The sequence below is a fragment of the Ovis canadensis genome, chromosome 16 (assembly GCF_042477335.2).
Source record: "Ovis canadensis isolate MfBH-ARS-UI-01 breed Bighorn chromosome 16, ARS-UI_OviCan_v2, whole genome shotgun sequence".
Taxonomy (NCBI): domain Eukaryota; kingdom Metazoa; phylum Chordata; class Mammalia; order Artiodactyla; family Bovidae; genus Ovis; species Ovis canadensis.
The window spans coordinates 14,781,246-14,803,521 of NC_091260.1; the positions used below are offsets into that span (position 1 = coordinate 14,781,246).

At 43.8% G+C, this 22,276-nt stretch overlaps 1 protein-coding gene across 1 annotated transcript in view; it reads left to right on the forward strand.

Annotated features, from left to right (window-relative positions):
• Positions 1–22,276, forward strand: part of DOCK2 (dedicator of cytokinesis 2) — a 474,846-nt gene that overhangs the window by 202,677 nt on the left and 249,893 nt on the right. Inside the window, exon 27 of the mRNA XM_069556001.1 lies at positions 10,716–10,811. Coding sequence (XP_069412102.1) covers positions 10,716–10,811 — 96 coding nt within the window. The remainder of the gene's footprint in view (positions 1–10,715; positions 10,812–22,276) is intronic.

Consider the following 22,276-nt stretch of genomic DNA (forward strand, 5'->3'; position numbering starts at 1 on the left):
TTTAATCATATTCTTATGGGTACATAAAATACATTGTCTCATGAACAAGCAAAGTGCATTAGAATTAAATAATTTAAATACTTATTTAAACAAATGGGTACTATAAAAGCACCTTCTGAATTTTCTGGCCAACAGAGTTTAACAGGGTTCCTATTTGGAGTTTTTCTTATTCAAACAAGGAATTTTGACATTGCCATAAGACTATGTAATAATACTGAAAATGAGTTAGTGTACAATTTCTGTTAATTAAAAATATTATAAATAGCTCACAAGCTCCATTTCTAAAGTGGAAGCCTTAAAGGAGCCCATTTCTGGTGGGCCACTTGTTAATTTTTCCTCCTTGTTACACGTATGTGTTATAAATAATACAAAGTTTCTATGAAGGGCCATGCACATAACGCAGGAGCTTCACAGCCGAGAGGCCATAGATTCAGATTCAGCTCCATCACCTGCTCTGTGATTCTGGACAAGTTTAATAAACCTCTGAATTCCCTCATCTGTAACATGGGGAGAACCAGGGTGGCAGATTGATAAGATTATTCTGTGAATTAAATGAGATGCGCCTGTAAAGACCTTGTAGAATTATCTGGCATATTTTAAGTACTCAACATATATTGAACAGGAATAATAATTAGATTACAATGGACCTTATTTTACATCTTAAAATAGGGTAACAGTTATCCCCAGGGTTTTGGTCAAGATGCAGCAAAATAATAACTAAGCACACAGCTCGGGAGTTGGTGATGGACAGGGAAGCCTGGCGTGCTGCGGTCCCCGGGGTTGCACAGAGTCGGACACGACTGAGCGACCGAACTGAACTGGACTGAGTACAGCCCGTTGCCTGACACGCAGTATGAATTCAACAGATGGTAGTTGTGTTCTTTATTCATTGCTCCTTACACAAGGCCCGTAGATTCCTTCTGTTTTGAAGAAAAAAACGTGAAATAGAGCATCTCCAAGGTACATCTTTACAAATGGCCCCACCCAGCCTCTATTCATCAGCATTAAGATAATGGACTCTTAGACTTTGGGAGGTTCAGTTTTCTGCACTCTAGGCTGTGTGTTGGAGATCCCAGTGTATTAATAAAACCCCCACAAAACAACTTACAGAATCTAAATAAAAACAACATTTCTCTCTAGGCACAATGGTAGTTGTGTCTGTGTGAGAGAGGTGATAGTTTTGTCACTTTTTTTCTTGTTGCTTTAAGTAGATTTTTTTACTTGCCACAAAATGTAGGTAAAAAGCTTTTGATAAATGGAATAAAATTTTCATAGTTGTGCCTTTTACAAAAGCGTTGACCTGTGTGACTCTGCAGTGCTTCTTGCCCACTCTGTCTCAGTAACGTTGACAACAGCCCTCTGCATGTGAGCACCAAGGCTCCATGGGCACCTCAGGAGCACAGGGTGAGGGCTCCCAGGAGGGGAGGCCCTCACCTCTGAACACAGAGCCCGCTGCAGTGCACGGCAGCCCTGGTGCGTGTCCACCCAGTCCTCTGTGAATATGGTTCCTTAGGCATGTAGCATGCATGCAAGCTTAGTCGCTCAGTCATGTCCGACTCTTTGCGGCCCCAAGGACTGGAGCCTGCCAGGCTCCTCTGTCCATGCAGGAATACTGGAGTGGGTAGCCATTCCTTTCTCCAGGGGATCTTCCTGACCCAGGGGTTGAACCGAGGTCTGCATTGCAGGTGGATTCATTACCATCTGAGCCGCTAGGGAAGCCCTAGGTGTGTGGACTGGCCCTCATTTTGTTCCCATTGGGCAATGGTTCTATTTTCTCTATTATTACACATGATTATTGTGAAAATGTCCAACAGATCTTAGCAAGTAAATTATCCATTTAACCTCATATCTCTTCCTCTCCTCCCTGTTCAAGATTATCACTGTTAATGGTTCCCTATTAATTTTTTTCAGAACTTTTGGACATAGAAAAATATTTTTCAAAATATAAATTGGCTTATATCATATGTGGTGCTGTGTAGTCTGCTTGTACTGATATAGTAAGGATATCTTTCCAAATCAAGATGTATCTCTGTTCCCCTTACTCCATGTGTGGATAAGCCATCGTTTATGTGATAGGATCCTGATTTGGAGACATTTATCTTACTTACTACATTTGGATATTATAAGTGATACAATATGCTATAAGCAGCTGTGCACACAAATGTCTGTGTTATTATTTACTTTGGACACATTTACAGAATGATGTATCATCTACAAAATGCTGCCACATCCATTCGTTTCTGTGATCCTAAAAAACGGAGGCAATGGCAATTATAAGCCTGGACTCTGAAGTCAAACAGACTTGAATTGGAGTTTGGATCAGTATTTATGTGGCATGTGACCACAGCCAGAACCTCGGTTTCCTCATCTATAAATCTTGGATAATTAAAGTATTTCCCTCATTTCATAGGGGCTTTCAGAATTCCATAAGGTAATACATGCATGTTGTTGTTCAGTCACCAAGTCGTGTCCGACTCTTTGGGAGGCTATGGGCTGCAGCACGGAGGCGTCCGTGTCCCTGACCATCTCCTGGAGTTTTCCCAAATCCATGTCTATTGAACTGGTGATACTATCCAACAGTCTTATTCTCTGTCACCCTTTTCTCCTTCTGCATTCAATCTTTCCCAGCAAATATATGCATAATATGTAGTAAAAGCTCACAAAATGTCAGCAATCATGTGTTGGAAATACCTACAGAGAATCATTAGATTCTCAAAGTAATTCTGGTATTGTGGGTGCCATTATGCACAGATGAAGAAACTGAGGCTCAAAGATGTGAGGCTGACCGCCACAAGGAAGGAACATAGTTAGTGGCAGCTCTATAATCTCTCCAGGAGAGGCCGTATCTTTAGAATCCTGAAAATCATTGCCAGAGAGGTTTTGGAGGGTTTAAAGCACTTCCCCCCTCAGCACCACCATCATACTTTGTATCGTGGAAGGAGCATGGAATCAGACAGAAATGAGCTCGGGTTCAGACTTGGCCACGAGAGAATGGATAATTCCTGAGCAAGTGGAACTGTTGTTCCTGTGTAAGCCTCTCTGATCCCTGTATTTCACATCTGGGGCTTCAGTGGGTTTTTAAGATAAGGGAATGAGACTGTGCATCAAGTCCACATGCTCAGCCCCTAGCTTCTAGGATGCCCTTGAGATTGTTAGGTAGCAGCAATGTGAGAGGAAGAACCCACACCTTCCCTTCCTTTATTATCTCCCTCTACCACCAACTCAAACTTTCTTCTGTAGAGAAAACTAGCCTATAGTGCAAAGATACTTATGACCACAAAAAGGAATTGCCCAAGTCCTAGCCAGAAAGCAGGGGTTACTCATGGGTAGGAGAGGCAGAGATGATGGGGTGCAGCAAAGACCCCCACCCAACTTCACTGATCCTGACTCCCACGTCTCTTGAGTCACTAGCTGACTCTTTCACTTGCTTCACACAATGAGCTCTTCTGTGGTAAAGTCAGGTCTTTCAGAATGGAAACCAGTTCTCGTAGGAGGAAAGAAAACAGCATTAAACCCAGAATTAAACTCATGAGAAAATCACATCACCTCCAGGAGCCAGAGAAAAGAGAGAGGATGACTCTGCTTTAGGTGATAGTGGGTACTATCTTGGAAGTTAGGATGTTTTCTTTCTTGGTTACTGTTTGTGGTGCTTTCGAGATCAGAAAGAGGTTGAAAAGACTTTTTATATAGGAACACAAAGAAGAGGAAAACAATAGTGTCCATGGATGTTATGGACAGAGCATGCATTATTACTCTTTTGTTAAACAGAGAAGGTCTTTGGATTTAACTCTGTAACTGTGACCTGATAATCTTCATCGAAATACTGAAAAGAGGAGCTGGGGTTGTCCTTGGCATGAACACAGGACCAAGGCTGTTCGCATGCTGGAGCAGAGGGAGCAGTCAGTTGGGCTTTGCTCGCCAGAACTGACTCTTCATTCTAGCTCTAATGACATGACTATCTCTGGTTACATGACCTTGTAGTGCTCACCCACCCACTCTCCCAGGAAAGTTGAAGTTCAAAACCTGAGACATTTGTATTATATAATCTCATTTTTTTTATCATTTAAACATTGACCCATGTAATTCTTCTAATTAAAGCCACTCACTTATAAATATTTAAACATGAAATTTTAGGATAGACATCTTTGAGAAGATGGTAGATAAAACATGGTTATATATTTTGCTCCCTGTTAAAAAGCCTACTGAAAAAATATTAAAGGGAGTTTTATAACAGGAAGATAGATATCATGTGAAAAAGTAATAAATGACGTGATTCATAAGCCAGCAATGCAGAAAACTGAAAACTCATCCAGTCTAAAGCAAAGATTGCCCCCACAGGGTGAGGAAATGGTGATACCGTGTCCCTGGAGGGAGGATGAAGGAGAGAAGCTCAGACAAGGAGGGTCAGTTGCAAGCCTGTGAAAGAGGCAGCCTGACTCTGAGCAGCTGGGTCACTGGACGTTCGTTCTATAAAGAGGATAAAACAGCAGGTATCTGGACTAGGAGACACCAGGCAAAATCGAAGGGAGTGATGTCTCACTCAAAACAAGGTTTCAATCGAAGTATGCATCCTGGAAGCTGACAGGCCCGGCACTTTCCTCCCATTCAGCTTCTGCAATGCTGGCAGCCAGGCCTTAACCCTTCAGACAAGAGATCAGAAAAGTCTTGTCTGTGTAATCTGACCAGCCCAGACTAGCCCAGAAGAAAGAATTGTATGTACTGATACCTGAGCTTCTCATACTAACTCCCCAATCAGATCACCCTGCAGTGAAGGTTCCAGACCATAAGCCCTACTCCCGTGCCCAGGGTTGGCAACCAGCCTTTGAGTTACCCACAGTGAAATGCCACCATTGGTTAAAGAGAGCTAAGGAAGAACTCCAGGCTTCCCAGGTGGCACTAAAATGGAAATTGGTTACAGTTTACAGAACTTTTTAAACTGCTAAATATGAATGTCAAAGTGTTAGTCACTCAGTCGTGTCCAGCTCTTTGCAGCCCCATGGACTGTAGCCTGCCAGGCTCCTCTGTCCATGAGATTCTTCAGGCAAGAATACTGGAGTGGGTAGCCATTCCCTTTTCCAGGGGATCTTCCCAACGCAGGGATCAAACCTGGGTCTCCTGCATTACAGGTGGATTCTTTACTGTGTGAGCCTCCAGGGAAGCCCGTGCTAAATACGGGTCAAAGCAAAACTACATACACTGCAGCTGGGTGGGAAGGAGGAACAGGAAGGACGCAAGGGCCTAATGGGGAAGAGACAGGAATGAGAGTGAGATCCTTGTCTCATATGATGGAGAACGTGCAGATAGCACCAAAAGGAAGAAAACATTTGTTTAAAAAACGGGTAATGCAAGCATGTTTTTGGCAACACAGTTTTAAATACCAAAATAACAACTTCAGCAGCTAAAAGAAGCACAGAAGTTCCCCTGGTCAGAACATGAGGCACTGCTGTTTTGTTGTTTTGTTTTTTTAATGAACCTTGGAGGATGTTTTTAAACTACATACATTTGTAACTTTGATAGAAATAAAGAACTTCATATCACTGTTATTTGGTCAGCATCGCTTATATAATGCAGAACCCTCGAACAGTTAGGAATACCATCTTACGGGGACTTCCGCTGGTGGTCCAGTGGCTAAGGTCCCAGTGCAGCGACCCTGGGCTTCGTCCCTGGTCAGGGAACTAGATGCCACACGCTGCGACTGAGAGTTCACATGCCGCAGCCAAAGACCCCACGTGCTGCAGCAAAGACTGAGGATCACACGCGTGGTGCCTGCGTCAGTCACTCAGTCGTGTCTCACTTTTTGCAACCCCATGGACTGTAGCCCACCAGGACCTTCTGCCCATGGAATTCCTCAGGCAAGAGTACTGGAGTGGATTTACCATTTTTCTCCTCCACGGAATCTTCCTTTTCTCCCCAGGGATTGAACCGATGGCTCCTATGTCTCCTGCATTGCAGGCAGATTCTTTACTTGCTGAGCCTTCAGGGAAGCCTCTGATTAAGACATGGTACAACCAAATAAATAAATATCTGTTAACATCATCTTATGCAATTAGGTAGCAAATGTCAGAGTTTTATTTAATAAACTAGGGCATAAGCTGAACAATGAAAGAGCTGATTTAAAAGTATTTAGGATTATTGATTTTTTTGGCGGGGGGAGAACACATGCTTGTAGAAAATTGTGCTTACATATAAGACAAAACTCTACAAATCAGTAGAACCTTTAGCAAACCAGCAAAAAGCAAAAACAAAACTCACATTTGGTTATTTGTCTACAAGTTAACCTTCATCTTCATAGAGCTATAATCAGTTGTGGATGGTTCGGTTCAGTTCAGTTCAGCTGCTCAGTCGTGTCCAACTCTTTGTGACCCCATGGACTGCAGCACGCCAGGCCTCCCTGTCCATCACCAACTCCCAGAGTTTACTCAAACTCATGTCCATTGAGTCGGTGATGCCATCCAACCATCTCATCCTCTGTTGTCCCCTTCTCCTCCTACCTTCAATCTTTCCCAGCATCAGGGTCTTTTCAAATGAATCCGTTCTTGGCATCAGGTGGCCAAAGTACTGGAGTTTCAGCTTCAGCATCAGTCCTTCCAAAGACTATTCAGGACTGATTTCCTTTCGGATTGACTGGACTCTGAAGAGTCTTCTCTAACATCACAGTTCAAAAGCATCAATTCTTCAGCTCTCAGCTTTCATTATAGTCCAACTCTCACATCCATACATGACTACTGGAAAAACCAGAGCTTTGACTAGATGGACCTTTGTTGACAAAGTAATGTCTCTGCTTTTTAATATGCTGTCTAGGTTGATCATAGCTTTTCTTGCAAGGAGCAAGTGTCTTTTAATTTCATGGCTGCAGTCACCATCTGCAGTGCTTTTGGAGTCCAAAAAAATAAAGTCTGTCACTGTTTCCACTGTCTCCCCATCTATTTGCCATGAAGTCATGGGACCGGATGCCATGATGTGGATGGTAATCAAACAAAATTACATTTCCTGAGAATGTTAAGAGGACCACTCCCCTCTTTTCCAATATGAGCTTGTCAGAAATGTTCTGTTTAGAAAACATGCATCCTCATTTTGCTTTATTTCCAGCTTTTGGATCTTTTTCCTAGACACTTGCCATAAATAAGCTTTAACTTTAAAAATAAACACAATAAACATAAAAGAATATTACTAAGTTCTAACTAGATGCTGCTGTGTGCTGTCTGCTCTTCCCTCTTTGTTAAAAAAGGAATCTTGCATGAACTAGAGGGGTGTTAAAGGCATATTAGCACTAAAGAAAGACTTTTCTACTTGGTGTTGTCAAAATGGTTAAAGAAAAATTTGAAAGAAGAGGATACCTTTCACACAATTGTATTCAAAGTTAGGAAATGCTGTGTCTGTGTATCACTACTTAAAATGGTCTCATATATGGCATGCTGTATCACAATTCTGGAAACACTGTGGGAAAGCAGCAGTTTTGAACCTCATTCCACAGAGTCCTGGGCTGACATCAGGACTTGGATGAGCCAGGAAGGCAGGGGCTGCTCCTCCACCCCCATTTGAGCTCTCCTTTTATTATGCTATATAGTAGGTTTAAGCATAAGATTTCATTTAAAGAAAGGACTCCAAGTTCCTTCCAGATCTCACAGCTTATGATTATTAAAAGAAAAAAAAGTCACTACAATTTGCAGTGTGTTTAGGTTGGAAGGATTAATTTCTTTGCCAGGGCCATAATAGGAAGACTGACTTTGTCATTTCAATTACAAGCCACCGTTTAGTTCGAGCCTGTAAGACATGTTCCTAGAAGTTCCCTCCCTTGCCTGGCAGCGGAGCAATTAACGGCGGGTGATTTGTGGCTGCATTTTTACTGCTTAGCGCAGGTTTATCATCTTGAACGTTTTCCATTTGCATATATGCTATACATTGTTTGGGTGACATTTCGATATCATTCAGAGTTTAGATTGTGCATTGCCTTGTACTGCACTTTCTGCTACGTGATGGGACTCTGTAAGCGGGCCAGAATGCTGGTGCAGACCTAGGGGAACAGGAAGTGCAGCCGCCACTCACTGAAGGCTTGCTGCGTGTTGGCCCTTAGTCCTTAGACTTTATATTTCAAAACAGGACTTTGAGGTTTCTATTGTTTGTCACATCTTGTAACTAAAAAAACGGAAATGCAGAGAGGAAAGGTAATTTACCCAAGATCTCCTGGCTCAAATAAGCAGAACTGAGATTCACACCCAAATCTGTCTGATCCCAAAGCACTCTGCTTTGGGAGGTTTCAGAGTGAAATGAATTGAATTTGACAGTTTTCCACTTTTAAATACCAAACTTCCTGAGCCGTCTAATTGATGCTCTTTGGACTAAGAAAAATGGCTTATTAAAAGAAGCAGGGGGCAGGAGGGCAAGAGAAAAGGGTTTTATTATCTGTATTGGTAAAGGAAGAGATGTAATCCTAGAAAAAAATAACATCAAATGGAAACTATCATATAAATTTGCAATGGGCTTAAGTTGATGAAATGGCACAGGAATGTAGAGAAGATAAGGGAGTAATAAAAAAAAAAAGCACTGAAGGTTTCTTTAAAGGGAAAGAAAAGATTAGAAGTCACCGAGGGCAGTTAGAAACTGGCTCAACTGAAGGCAGAGTCTGTCCATTTTGATGTATGGAAGAGGCTAACGAGGTTTCAAAGTAACAACCAGCGATCTGGGTCCATGTTCCAGCCAGTCTGGGTGAGACTGGATGACAAGAAGGCTCTGCAGCCAAACTTCTGGGTGTGAATCCTTTTTCCTTGACTTTCTAGCTGGGTGTCTCTGTACAAATTACTTGACCTCTCTGGCTTCAGTTTCCTTATCTGAACGATGGAGATATCACCCATCTTGTGAGAGGAACTGAAGTGTTTAGCAATGTGCCAGGATTTAGTAAGCATCACGCTCACATGGCGCAAGAAATAGGAGATTGTAAACCGGTAAAAAGGCTTGAAGAAACGAAGGGGAAGGAATTCAGGAGAGACGTTCGCCTGTAGCCAAGAAGTTAAAGGGAGATGTTGTCTTGCCCACTGCTGAGCATCAGGAGGAAAACGTAAGGTGTGGGGAAAGGCAGGATAACGGGGGAGCTCAAGCCCAGCAAAAGACTGAGGTCTGGCTGAACCTAATGGAGTCTGAGAATTGTTTCTGTAAAACACATTCTCCGATGGCAGCTCTGGTGGCGGAGGTTCTTGAAGTGAGCTCCACGGGGCTGGGGAATCGGGGATCAGCCAGCATGTAGAAGTGAGTGTAGGGCAGAAAGAGAAAGCAAGCTCTGAGTTATTCATCTTTGGGTGCCAAGAGTCACTGAAGGCGCATTGGGAGGGAAGGACATTTTTTAATAAGCACTTCTTGTTTTCTTATTCTCTCTTTCACAACTGAGAACCTATTTTCCATCCATTTGTTACGTTAAGAGATAAACCATAGTTACGCTGGATGCAGCAAAGATACATAAGGTGCTTTATGAATGAGTGAATGGTCATCTGCTTTTCCAGACACCACTTCTTTATCACTTTCTCTATGTCTGGCTGTAGTCAGGTCCTGGAGTCACAGGATGTTCCCAAGTCCAAGCCTTCATTTCTAGCACCTCGCTATCTTCTGTCATGGTTCCTAGCCATCAGGATATCCCACATGTGATTCAGAAGTCACTGCTGTCCAGGGCTTATCTCAGGCCTGCAGGTCTTCCTGCAGTGGAATCAGGCAAGCTACCTTTTCCAGAATTGGCAGTTTCACTTTCACGTTCACATCAACCATGAGAGACTGGTTAGAAAACCTTTCACGGCTCATAAATAAGGACCGTGAAGCTCAGAAAGGTTAAGATGGTGAGTGAGGTCACACAGCAAGTGAGGGCAAAGTTGGAACTCAGGTCCAGAGCTACTGCGTTTCCAATCCCACAGCCTTTCCACTTGGCCACGACTACTCTCCCAAGTACACATGAACGAAACTCTGTGTCTTAAGTCTGTGCTGGTAAAGGGACCTGAGGACATAGGCAGACATACACAAAACACTTCCCTGCCACAACATATGCTCAAAAACCACCAAGTCCTACCCAAGGTTCAGAGACTTGTATTTAAAGCAGCAGAACCCTATGAATGTTACAACCTGGCTCATTGTTGACTTCTTTTCTCCAAAGTGGATAAAGCACTTTCAACTGCACAAGCTCTCCCATAGTTACGGTTTTCATTACCTAACCCCAGTCCCAGCTACAGAAACACTGCCTTCTTTTATTTGTCTCTCCAGTCTAGACTCCAGCCTAGAGGTAACAGTGGCTGCCTGCTATTGTTAATCCCTAAGTTACCTTCTCTGGTGTCTTAGCTTTTTCATCACCTGTATAACCAGTTTCCTGCATTAAATTCCCTCTTATTCCAGGTTAGATCCTGTTACACGGATGAAGAAACCAAGGTTCAGAGAAGTTAGGTAACTCACCCAATATAATATAATAATTCTCGACAGATTTAGTATTCTGAACCATAAATTTCTGATTCCAGAGTTTCAGTTCTTAATTACTGACTTATGTTTAAGGTGGTTAGTGAAGTTTCTGGTGCCCCAAGCAGGTGGTGATGCCAAGGAAGTTTGATGGCGATGATGGTGCTGCTGGTAGTGGTGGTGGTGGGCGTGGTGATCACCATGCTTTACCACAGTTGTGTGTCCTTTGGAAGAGGTGTGCAGACATTATACAGTGTCCTGGTTGTCACGCAGATGTCTCTGTGTTATAGGCCTTCACCTACCACCACATCCAAGAAATCATGGTCCAGCTGCTTCGCACGGTGAACCGGACAGTCATCACAATGGGGCGGGATCATGTTCTGATTGTAAGTAGATCTTTTCCTCTTGTCAAACATTCCAAACTGTTTGGGGTCAAGGGATGAATTTTCTGGAACATCGGTTGCATCAAACACCCAGCAACAATTGTTGCTTTGTTTTGGATTATAAAGGTCAGATTCTCCCTATGTGGGTTCGGAGAACATGAGAGTTAACTCAAGTTGCTAAGATAAACTTGGGCTTAGGGCTTGTCCACCAAGATGAATGTAGCAGGTAAGTGGAGCCTCTCTCAGTCTCAACCTCCTCATCTATAAATGGTGGAACGTTCTGTCGCCAGAGAGAAGATTGTGTAAGTAAGGCGTGTCCAACTGTGCCACGCCTTTGCTCAGTCTCACCAGTGGTCTCCCACCTCACTCGGAGTAAAATCCAAACCATTGCTAGGACTTGAAATGCCCTCTCCCCCTTGGTGGCTCTCTTACGTGTTTCTTCCACACATAAAACATTATTCCATCTGCTCTTCCCTCTGCCTGGCCTCTCTTCCTTGCTTATACCCTGATGCTAATCAAATCCTGGCTTACGTGCCACCTTATCGGAGACACTTCCCTGCCTGACTGCTCTGTCCACAGTATCCACCACTTGTCCACCTGCTTTCTGTCTCTACACCCTACTCCTTCATGTTTAGTTCAGTTCAATTCAGTCGCGTCCAACTCTGCGACCCCATGGGCTGCAGCACAGCAGACTTCCCTGTCCATCACCAACTCCCAGAGCTCACTCAAACTCATGTCCATCGAGTCGGTGATGCCATCCAACCATCTCATCCTCTGTCATCCCCTTCTCCTCCTGCCCTCAATCTTTCCCAGCATCAGAGTCTTTTCCAATGAGTCCATTCTTCACGTCAGGTGGCCAAAGTATTGGAGTTTCAGCTTCAGTATCAGTCCTTCCAATGAATATTCAGGACTGGTTTCCTCTAGGATTGACTCCTTGCAGTCCAAGGGACTCTTTTAGTTCTTATCACTATATAAGTGATATATATCTGTATATATCTATGCGTGTGTGTGTGTGTGTGTATATATATATATATATATGTATATATATTCTTCTTTTCTTTGCTTATTGGCTGGCCCTCCTTGTAATAATATGAGCTGAAGAATGAAAAGATCTTTGTCTGTTTTGTTCATTTGTGTCTCCAGACCCTTCAGCAGTGCCTGGAATATAGTAGGTACTTGATAAATACTTGTTGAATGAACGAATGAGTGAAGGAAAAAATGACATGTACCAGGCAGGAACTCTAAAGTTTAATGGATTCAAGTACTACTAAGATTTGATTGATTGAAACTTTGTGGGATTAGCTATACAGCTGCCAGAACTCCCAACTTCTTGAGAGAGGCTGAAAATTCCCATACTTTATGTGAAATTTCCTGATGTTTAAGTGTTGGCAGCTGCTTAAAAATATTTATAAACATTTTATGATGCCCAAACATCTGGATTCGGCTTTCAGAAAGCCAGTTTGAGATCTCTGCTTTAAAACAATACGATATGAGCCAGGTTTGGGGATGTTGACTATCGATAACTGTAGTCCTGCTTCATGGATATGGGACACACGGCGCTGAGGGTTCATCCTAACAGTAGCTGGACAAGTATTTGATCCCTGCCTCGAAGCAGCTGAGGGTAACAGTCTCCTTTCTCCCCATTCAGTCTTGTCCACTCATGTGGGTGCTTGGTTCCTTATGGCACAGTATGTACATTTAAGAGAGTGGTGACATCCATGGAGGGCACCAGCAGCACCCAGGTACTCCAGCCTTCTGAAGCAGACAGCCATGTGACTCATCCTCTGTCATTTGTCTGTCCTTCCACCTTTAAAGCATCAGCATTATTTTTTATTCAGTTACAAGTGTCCACATCTGTGGTTCCCGTAATTCCCCTTAGGTAAGCATTTTATGACCTCCCTGATCTTTATTCCTTCTCTCTGGAGCCAGACCTAAAGAGGATCATCAGTCTATTTGGCTCATCCCATATATAGCAGGCTCTTAAGTCTCTGTATCTTTTTAGAGCAGTGAGTCTTTGAAACAGTGCCTGGGTCACAGAAAGCACCAAGTAGCTGGTGTCTGTCATTATTCTGCTTCCTCTTCGGCACAGCGTGTCTTTCTGTCCCTTCACATCAGCAACATAGTCAGGCGAGCCGAGCCTGGCCCTGTTTCATGCTGAGGCCTTCATTTGGTGCCGTGCCCCGGCTGCTTGCCCTTCCGATGTACGATGCACACTGCTCGCTGCTGGTCTGCTAATGTTCGCCAGGACACTCCCCTACTCCAGAACGTCCAGTGGCTCCCTACTGTCTACCTACAGATTAACACCTACAAGTTAGGGGATAAATGCACTAATCTGGCCATTCTCAGCTTCTGTGATCTGGCCATAACCAAAATTTTCAGCCTTTTCATCTGCTTTTATCCATCCACAGTATCTAGCCAAAATGGATATCGGTATATTGCCCCAGCTGCAGTCCGTGGGGTCACAAAGAGTCAGACACGACTGAGCAACTGAACTGAACTGAACTGATATTGCCCAAATGTGCCCGGCATTTGTTCACTTTCATGCTGCTTTCGTTGTCTGGAATTTCTTTGTGTGCTATCTTAATCTGTTGAAATCCTGCCTAGTCTTCTAGGTCCAGCACAAACAGACTGCCCTGTAAAGCTGCCCAAACCTCATCAACCTGGTTGAGATCTCCCGATTCTTCTAAATCACACAGCTCTCTCATGTTTCTTTTTTCAACAGCTTCATTAAGATATAATTTATTTACCTTTAAATTTAACCATTATAAATATTCAGTTTTATGAGCTTTTATAATGCATACAGTTGTGCAACTATAACCATAATTTAGTTTAAAATACTTTTTCACCCCAAAAGTTCTGTTTGCAGTGACTCTCCAGCCCACCCCTACCGCTTTACCCCTACCCTAGCTGGGTCAGCAACCACTAATCTATTTTCTGTCTCTATAGATTTGCCTTTTCACACATACATATGTATCAGATCATACATTTCGAGGCCCTTTGTATCTGGCTTTTTTTTTGTGAATAGGTTTTTTGAAGTTTGTCCATATTTTAGGGTATTTCAGTATGAAATTCCTTTTAATTGCTAAAAAGTATTGCACTGTATGAATACATTGCATTTTGTTTATTATTTTTCAGTTGATAGATATTGAATTGTTTATGATTTTTGGCTATTGTGAATAATGTTGCTGTGAACATTTACGTGTAAATTTTGTGTGAACAAACTCTAGTTTCTCTTGGGTAGAAATGTAGAAGTGGAATTGCTGGGGCCTATGGGAAGTGTATATCTAACTTTATAAAAAATGGCCAAGTTCTTTTCCCTAATGTTTTAGCCATTTTACTTTCCCATCAGCAGTGTGTGGGTGTTCTGTGTTTGCCTACATCCTCACCAACACTTGATATTGTCAGTCCTTCAGGTTTTAACAATTCTGGTGGCACCTCACTGTGGTTTTCATTTGTTTATCTGATGACTGTTGGCACCGAACATCTTTTCCTTTGCCTGTTTTGCATTGTTTCTAAGTCATTTTCATCTGTGAGGTTGACATCTGTATTTCTTCTCTTGTACCATAAGACTTGAGACTTGGACCTGTCTGTCCAATGGGGGTAATAACAGACCTTGTGCACTGAGTTGCTGTGACAATTAACGGTAGTAGCACATGAGAAGCACTTGCACGTGTGTTTCGTCCACATGGTATTCATTTGTTTATTCACTCAGGATTTTCTGAGAGCCTCTTATGCACTCAGCACAAAGGCTCAGAAATGAGTCTGGGCCTGCAGGAGAACCGTGATCTCCAAGGGGATGCCTCTCAAGTACCTCACACTCCCTGTATCCCAAACCCCCTGGAGTCTCCTGCACACTCCCAGCATTCACCAGCTCAGCTTATGGAACTGACCTCCTAGCACTGAGGTGCTGCCCTTGACCCCTCCCTCTCACCGCTGCCACTTCTAGCCACTCACCAAGTCCTGCTGTTTCCAGCACCTCTGACCTGGTGCCTCCCCACCCGACTCCCCACTTGGCTCCCAGCACCCCTGGTGACACACTCAGTCATCAGGCTTGCTACACTTAGTCATTTACGAGGGGGTTTTCTGACTTCTGTGCTCATGACCCCTGGATTCCATGGGCCGCCGTGAGGACAGGGACCACATTTAACTCATCCTTTTTATCCTTCTCGCCTAGCAGGGTACCTGGTTTACTGTGGGTGCTCAGTAAACGTTTGTTGAGCAAAGGAATGAGTGAAATACTCCCTGAAAGTGTGGCGCTGTACTATGCCTTCATATTTTTATATGTGCTCTGCTCTCAATTTAGATTGCCTTTCCTTTTCCAGGGAACACTTTTTCTGAGTACCGGGAACCCACATTTCAGGAAGTGTGGGCAGGGTGTAAAGAATTGCCTGTTCCGACTTGCCCTGCCCTGCCCAGGCCTGATGCTGGGCTTCCCTGGTGGCTCAGTTGGTGGAAGAGTCTGCCTGCAGTCCGGGTGTGATCCCTGGCTTGGGAAGATCCCCTGGAGAAGTGAAAGGCTACCCGTTCCAGTATTCTGGCCTGGAGAATTCCATGGACAAAGAGTCCATGCAAAGAGTTGGACATGACTGAGAGGCCTTCCCTTCCCTTCACTCCAGCCTGATGCTAGGAGCCTTGCAGAAGTTCTGAGCTGCAAGCGGTGTCGTTAGTCTCAGTGACTCTTGGGTTTGCTGCTGTAATTACAGTGATGAGAGTGTGAGCAGGGAGTCCTAGAGGTGTGTAGCAAGCACACCTCACTAGAAACAGGGCTGTGCCTAAACCTATTGTTGTTCTTTAGATGCTAAGTCCTGTCTGACTCTTTTGCAGCCCCATGGGTTGTAGCCCAGTAGGCTCTTCTGTCCATGAAATTTCCCAGGCAAGAATACTGGAGTGGATTGCCAGATCCTTCTTCAGGAGCCTGAACTAGAAGGAAGAAATAAAACAGGTCTTTCCTAAGATTTAGCTTCATTTTCATAAAATGGGCCTTTCTTAGAACTATCTCATCCAAATTAAAGAAAATTATGTTGGAAAGTAATTACTCAGAGGTCAGGGGTCTCTGTATTAGCACTGAAGGCCCCAATTTAAATTCAAATTGAAATTTGACAAGGAGACGAGATTTCCATTCCAACCATCACTTTAAATTTTCCAGATATGAATTTTATTGGCTAGTTTCCATTACTTGGGAATATTAAACAATCAATATTTATGACGAAACCCAGGAGCACCTACTTCTGAAGTCCCGAGGCCTCAGCGGGGTATAGGCTGAGCTGCTCTTCTGTCACTATGTGGGATTAAATGATGACTTTTTTCCGTATTTGTAGGAGTAGAAACGTTGCAATAAAAGGTGATAGCTATTAAAATTACAGAAACCCTAGCTAGGATGGATTGATTCTTGTGTGCAGCACACTGTAATTATCATTTGCTGGAAATAGCCAGTCCTGATTTTTCTCTGTAGACCATCTGCCTGAACAATGAAATGTTGATGGTAACAAATGAGCAAAAGGAAAGTTTTACAAAAAGAAAAACAAACTTTCACATGACTGCTTCTCTTTCTTCTTCTCTTTGCCAGAGTCTAATCTGTCAGATAAATGTTTATTTACTAAAATGACCAGAGATTTTGACTTTGATGCTGAGAAAGGCACCATGGTTTGGTAGAAAGGACCTTTTGGATAAGGGAGAGTAGGAGACAGTTTCCACACTCTAGACCTTGCACAATGAACTGTATTATTTTTTGAGATCTTTGTCATATATCTAAGTTTCCTAATTTGGCCAATGCCCATCCTCTTTCTCTCCCTGCCTTCTGAGGCCCTGAGTCAGGGACAGAAAATAGATTTCACTTTATGTGCCAGCTCTGGTGGGTTGGCAATGGCTGCCTGTTGTACTGTGTTGAAAAAAATTCTAGGCTACATCTTGGCTCAGTGGGAAGAAGTGCTGAATTGATTTGTGATGTCTGTTATAAGCATAAGATTAGAGAACAGCGATGTATACAAGATTCTTGCAAATATTATGTATTGACTGAAGTAATTGCTGTTTTCTGGCTTAATCCAAAAGCTCCTTTACAACCAATATTCCCTTTCACATATTCTTAGCTCCTTAAGAAGTTGTCGTGTACGAGCAAACACGCAATGGAAAAAGCCAGAAGTCTAAGAGCCTGCATCTTCACAAGGGAATGGTTTCTATGCGCTAAAGTCATATTTTATCCACTGTAAGATGCACCATGATTTTATGATCTCATTAGAACGAGATCTTGCTACCAATTAAACTGCAGCAAGGTGGTTTATTATTGCACTGATTGCAATCTCCAGAGATTGCTAAAATATACGAAAGTTTAACTGAAAATCCCCATTGTGCGATGGAGTTCATTTTTGAGGCTCACAGGTAAGTGTCATCCTCTCCCATTGGTCAGGAGAATAGACTGACTGAGCTTCCAAAGATGGAAGCATCATAGTTGAAAGTCACATGGCCAGTAGCAGGATGGGATGTGAACCAAGGGACCTCTGACATCAGACCGTGTGTACCTTGTGTTGTCCCCCAGGTCTCAGAGTGTGGGGGAAAATGTCCAAGTTGACCTGTACAGCTGAGGGGGCCTCAGGGAACCCCTCTCTGGCTGATGAGTCCTGCTGCTGTCTGCTCTAGAAGAGGCTGTGCCCAGCCTCTGGCCTCCCACTGCGGAGGCTGGACAATCCCACAGGGAGAGTCAGGAATCCTGAGCACCACCAGAAGTTCTTGGAAGGGAAATTATCTGGTAATTTTCTTGAAATTAAGATCTGTCTTTATTTTAGGTAGTTAAAATAAGCCTCTTGGTGATATATTTTGGGCCTAATTACCCCAGTTTTCGCAGAGGAGTCTACTGAGTGATTAAATGCAGGTAAATGCGGTTGAGATGAGGCTAGCTCCAGAATTTCAGAGCAGTTTATTCAAAAAGGAAAAAAAAAAAAGTGGAAAACATCCTTCAAAAAGCACCTGAGTCATCAGAGAGCCAGGATTCCAAAGCTCTGACTTTGCTTTCCAAATGACAGGTGGCCCACCTGCTTGATTACTCTCTGCCACCTGTGAGCCCAGTGACTCAGGTGGCCTGTGCAGGGGCATGGTGGCAGTGCCAGCCCCACCCACACTCAAGCCCATCCTGTGGAGAGCACGTCTGAGGGCAGTCCAGGACCTGAGGAGGTGGGGGTCTCGACCAGAAGTGGTCAGCTGACTCTTGACCTTCACTTGGTGACTTAACACTTCATTAAAATGATGTGTATACTAAAGCTCTCATTTATTGAGAAAACATCAGTGTTCCAAGCAGAAAGTTAAGTCACCATATGTGTTTCACCTCACTTAATCTGCATCAGGTGCTCATATTTTACAAGTGAAATAACAAGAATAGAAAGGTTATGTAGCTTGCCTGTAACCACACAGTTTACTTGTTGAAAGAGCTAGAATTTGAACCCAAGAGGTGCTATTGCTAGAGTCCCTGATCTTAAATAGAATATACTTAAATATTACTTAAATTACTTAAATAGACTTAAATACTCCTACACTATTAATACCTTAAATTGCTCTTTAGGCATCAAATATTCTAAAGGTCATAACGAGCACCTTAAACCTAGCTGCTTTTCTGCCTAGACCATGGAACCTAATGGGATGACCTGCGTGGTAACTTTTAGAAACCTATAAGATGGCATAAAATGTTGGTGGCTTTATGATGGCAATGATATCTTTAGGATCAAGGTGTTCAATTCTGGTGACTGAACCATAAAAACCTATGAACTCAGAAAAATTTTCTGTTTATTTGAGTGTTGGTGCTTATGAAATAGCAGGTCTTACAGAAGACAGTGCAGAATGGAGACAAGGAGATTCTGAAGGGCTTTGGAAGGACAGAGAGTCTCCTTCCACATGCAGCTCTTCTCCGTGTTCTGCTCATTCTAGTCTAAAGACCTCTCAGACGGAAGCGCTTCTCTCTACCACTGATGCCACCAGCCTGGGTCTGGCCATGGCTGTCTCTCACTGCTGCCATCGCTACAGCTCCTCATAAGACACTCTCCCTTCTTTCTCATTCTGTTCCAACTCTTCACACTGTAGCCAACTTGGTCTCCTAAAGTAGCACTTCTTTTGGAGATAAAGCATCATTGGCCCCACAGTTTCCCAGGCCGAAGGCCCAGCTGCTCAGCATGGCTCTCGGGCACCCGGTACAGGCTATGCCTTTCCCCAGTGCCCCTTAACTCCCACGCTTGTGCCAGCTCAAGGCAACTGCTCCGTTGCTCCTGGAATGCTCCTTTCCCTTTCTGCATTCTCCTACAGGCCACTCCCTTTGTCTAGAGCGGCAGTCTGCAAACTTTTTGGCACCATGGACCAGGTTCCTTGAAAAGAGTTTTTCCATGGATGAGGGGGAGGCATGGTTTCAGGATGTTTCCAGCACATTATATTTATCATGCACTTCATATCTACTATTATTACATCAGCTCCACCTCAGATTATTAGGCATTAGATCCTGGAGTTTGAGGACCCCTGGTCTAGAACAGTCCCTCCTAACTTTCATCTCAGGACAAGGTCTTCCACCATGCCAACTCCTCTTCCTCCTTCAGGTCTTGACCCACATTCCGCTCAACCAAGCTGAGATCCCTCCACTCTCTTCAGCCTCGTGTGTTCATCATACTGCCATGAGGGCATCTTTCCTAGCAGCTGCAGGACGATGCCTGTCTTCATCACTTGGCATCTTAGGATGCACTGTTTCCTGGCATACAGGATGATCTCAATGAGTACCTGCTGAAGGAATGAAAGATTCCTGCTATCTGTTTTATTTACATACCATGCATCATTTTCTTTTCCTTAACATGTGTTACTTACATTACCCTTATGCAAGTGTTACTACGGTTACTTCTGTGACTTGATTAAACTAGGAAAATAGGGAGGAAAAAGAATTGTTATTGAATAACTGGACCAAATGGAAAGGAAATGTTTATGTGTGTGTGTGTTAGATGGAGATCTGATTAAGAAAGGAAAAAAAAAAAGTATAAAGAGACCTGAATTTCCATTTGGTAACCAAAAGATGGCACCATAAATGGGGGAGTGGCTTGGTTGCTGCTTGGTAAGGTAATGTGGATTGGGTTTGTATCCAGTGGGTGGGGAAGCTTTGCTTTAATCAGGATTTTGGTCGTTTCATATCAAGGAGTACTTGGCCTAAAATATATATGCAAAAGGTGAATTAGGGTCTCAACTATCTAGGAACCCATAGTGTATATGGGCAGACATCAGTTACCCAGGTAGATATTATAAAGTTGGGTCTAGTTCTTCAATGATATTAAAAATTTGACCAGGTGAAGACAAGGGATTATAAGGAGGAGCAGCATTTCTTGCCTTATGTCCATCTCCTGGTCTCTTAAACTTTCTCTCAGTCCTCATGATCATCTTTCTTGAGTGACCTCATTGTCCTCTCTACATTTTGCAGTTATAGCATTACCCTGTCCTGTGGAATTTTCTCTTTGCCTGTCTAGGTTTCACAGTGGACTAGGATACTTGAGGAAAAGGACTTTACCCTCTTCTCTTGGGGGTTCCTGCCCACTGGCCCAGAGCATGGCAAGCAGAGGTGCTCATCTGAGCCATGGGCGTGAATGAATGGAAGGAGCAAAAACAACTGAAAGCACACATCAGTGGTTAGCCTTAAAAAAATTCCGACTGAAAAAGTAAGATGAGAAAAGATTTTCATGCCAGACTTTCTCTTAAGGATTTGTTTTGAATACACGTATAAAATTCCAAATACTTTATTGGCTTTGTGTAGTAGCATTCTTTTAGACAAATTAAAATTTGAGGGCCGGAGCATAAAAATCCAGCCTCATTTCCAAAGCTTCCTTCTGTTGCATGATAAGTCACATGATGGGAATTGTGAAGTTCCTGATCTTTTTCCTAAATTTTATTTATTTCTATTTTCGGTGGCACCAGGTCTCCATCACTGAGGGCTTCCTCTAGCTGCAGCGCCTGGGGCTCCTCACTGTGGCGGCTTCTCTTGTTGTGGAGCACACACTCTGGGGTGTTCAGGCTTCGTTGCTGTGGTGCACAGGCTTAGATGCATGTGGGATCTTCCCGGAGCAGGGATCGAACCCTTGCCCTCTGCATTGGCAAGTGGCTTCTTAACCACTGGACTACCAGAGAAGCACCAAAAGCACCAAAAGCACCAACAGCACCAATTTTTAAATTTTTAAAAATAGCCACTGCATTCTCTCTGGTCCACCCAATTGAACAGACCTCTGCCAGGAGGTAAGAGCACCCCTAGATAATAGACACGCTACTGCCTTGATGGTTTCACACGTGACTCAGTAACACGAGCCTCGCAGTTCTGCAGGGCAGGTGAGCTCAGACCTGGAAAAGCTGTGGCCTCCCCTGGCCATCCCAGGGGCTGCTCTTGGCAGCACGCAGAGGGAGGGAGGCAGAGACCAGGTTTGGGAACAGTACAGGGAGTACTAGGAAATGCAGAACCAGTGTATCATTATCCTAATGAAATTGCCTGCAAATATCTCAGTGTCTTTTGGCCTCTGTCAGTGGAGCTGGCCCCATTTGATTTTGAATAAGTGCTTTTAAGTGTGTTCTTAAAGGATAGACTCTACCTATCCTATCCATCTCCTATCCTATTTCCTGGTGCTAGAAGCAAGGCTGGTCTTACCTCATCCTTGGCGAACCTTGCAGACTTTAGAAGGTCTTCCATTTAGGCCCTGATGAGCACCCTTACACCCAGTGTTGCTTTCTAAGGACTGTAGGGCTTGGGGCACATGGTATGGGGTTTGGAAAGATTTTGCTGGCTGGGAACTGGTCCTCTTTTTCTCAGCGAGTGAGGCGACCTTATCTCATAGCTAAGAAGTCTCCTCATGACAGTTCAGCATCCTCAGTTTCCTTGTCTGTAAAATGAGGCTGTGTGTTATTGTGTTCATTGCTCAGTCATGTCTGACTCTTTGCAATCCCATGGACTGTTGCCCACCAGGCCCCTCTGTCCATGGACTCCTCCAGGCCAGGATACTGGAGTGGAGTGTCATTCTCTTCTCCAGGGGAGCTTCCCAACCCGATGCTGAACCTGCGTCTCCAGCATCGCAGGCAGATTCTTTGCTGTCTGAGTCACCAGGGAAGCCCTGGTGAAATGGGGCTGATAATGGTGGTCACCTGTCAGTCCCACGGTGAGGACTGGGACATGTGTGTTAAGGCTCGCAGCACGGAATGGAACACATAGCAGGCCTTCAGTAAATAGGAGCCATTGTTTCCCCCTTCTGTGCTACAGTCTTCCCAGGTGGCACTGGTGGTGAAGAACCCACCTGCCAGTGCAAGAGACATAAGAGATGTGGGTTGGATCTCTGGGTTGGGAAGATCCGCTTGAGGAGGGCATGGCAACCCACTCCGGTGTTCTTGCCTGAAGAATCCCAAGGACAGAGGAGCCTGGCAAGCTAAAGTCCATTGGGTTGCAAGGAGTCAGACACAACTGAACGTCTGAGCACACACCCACC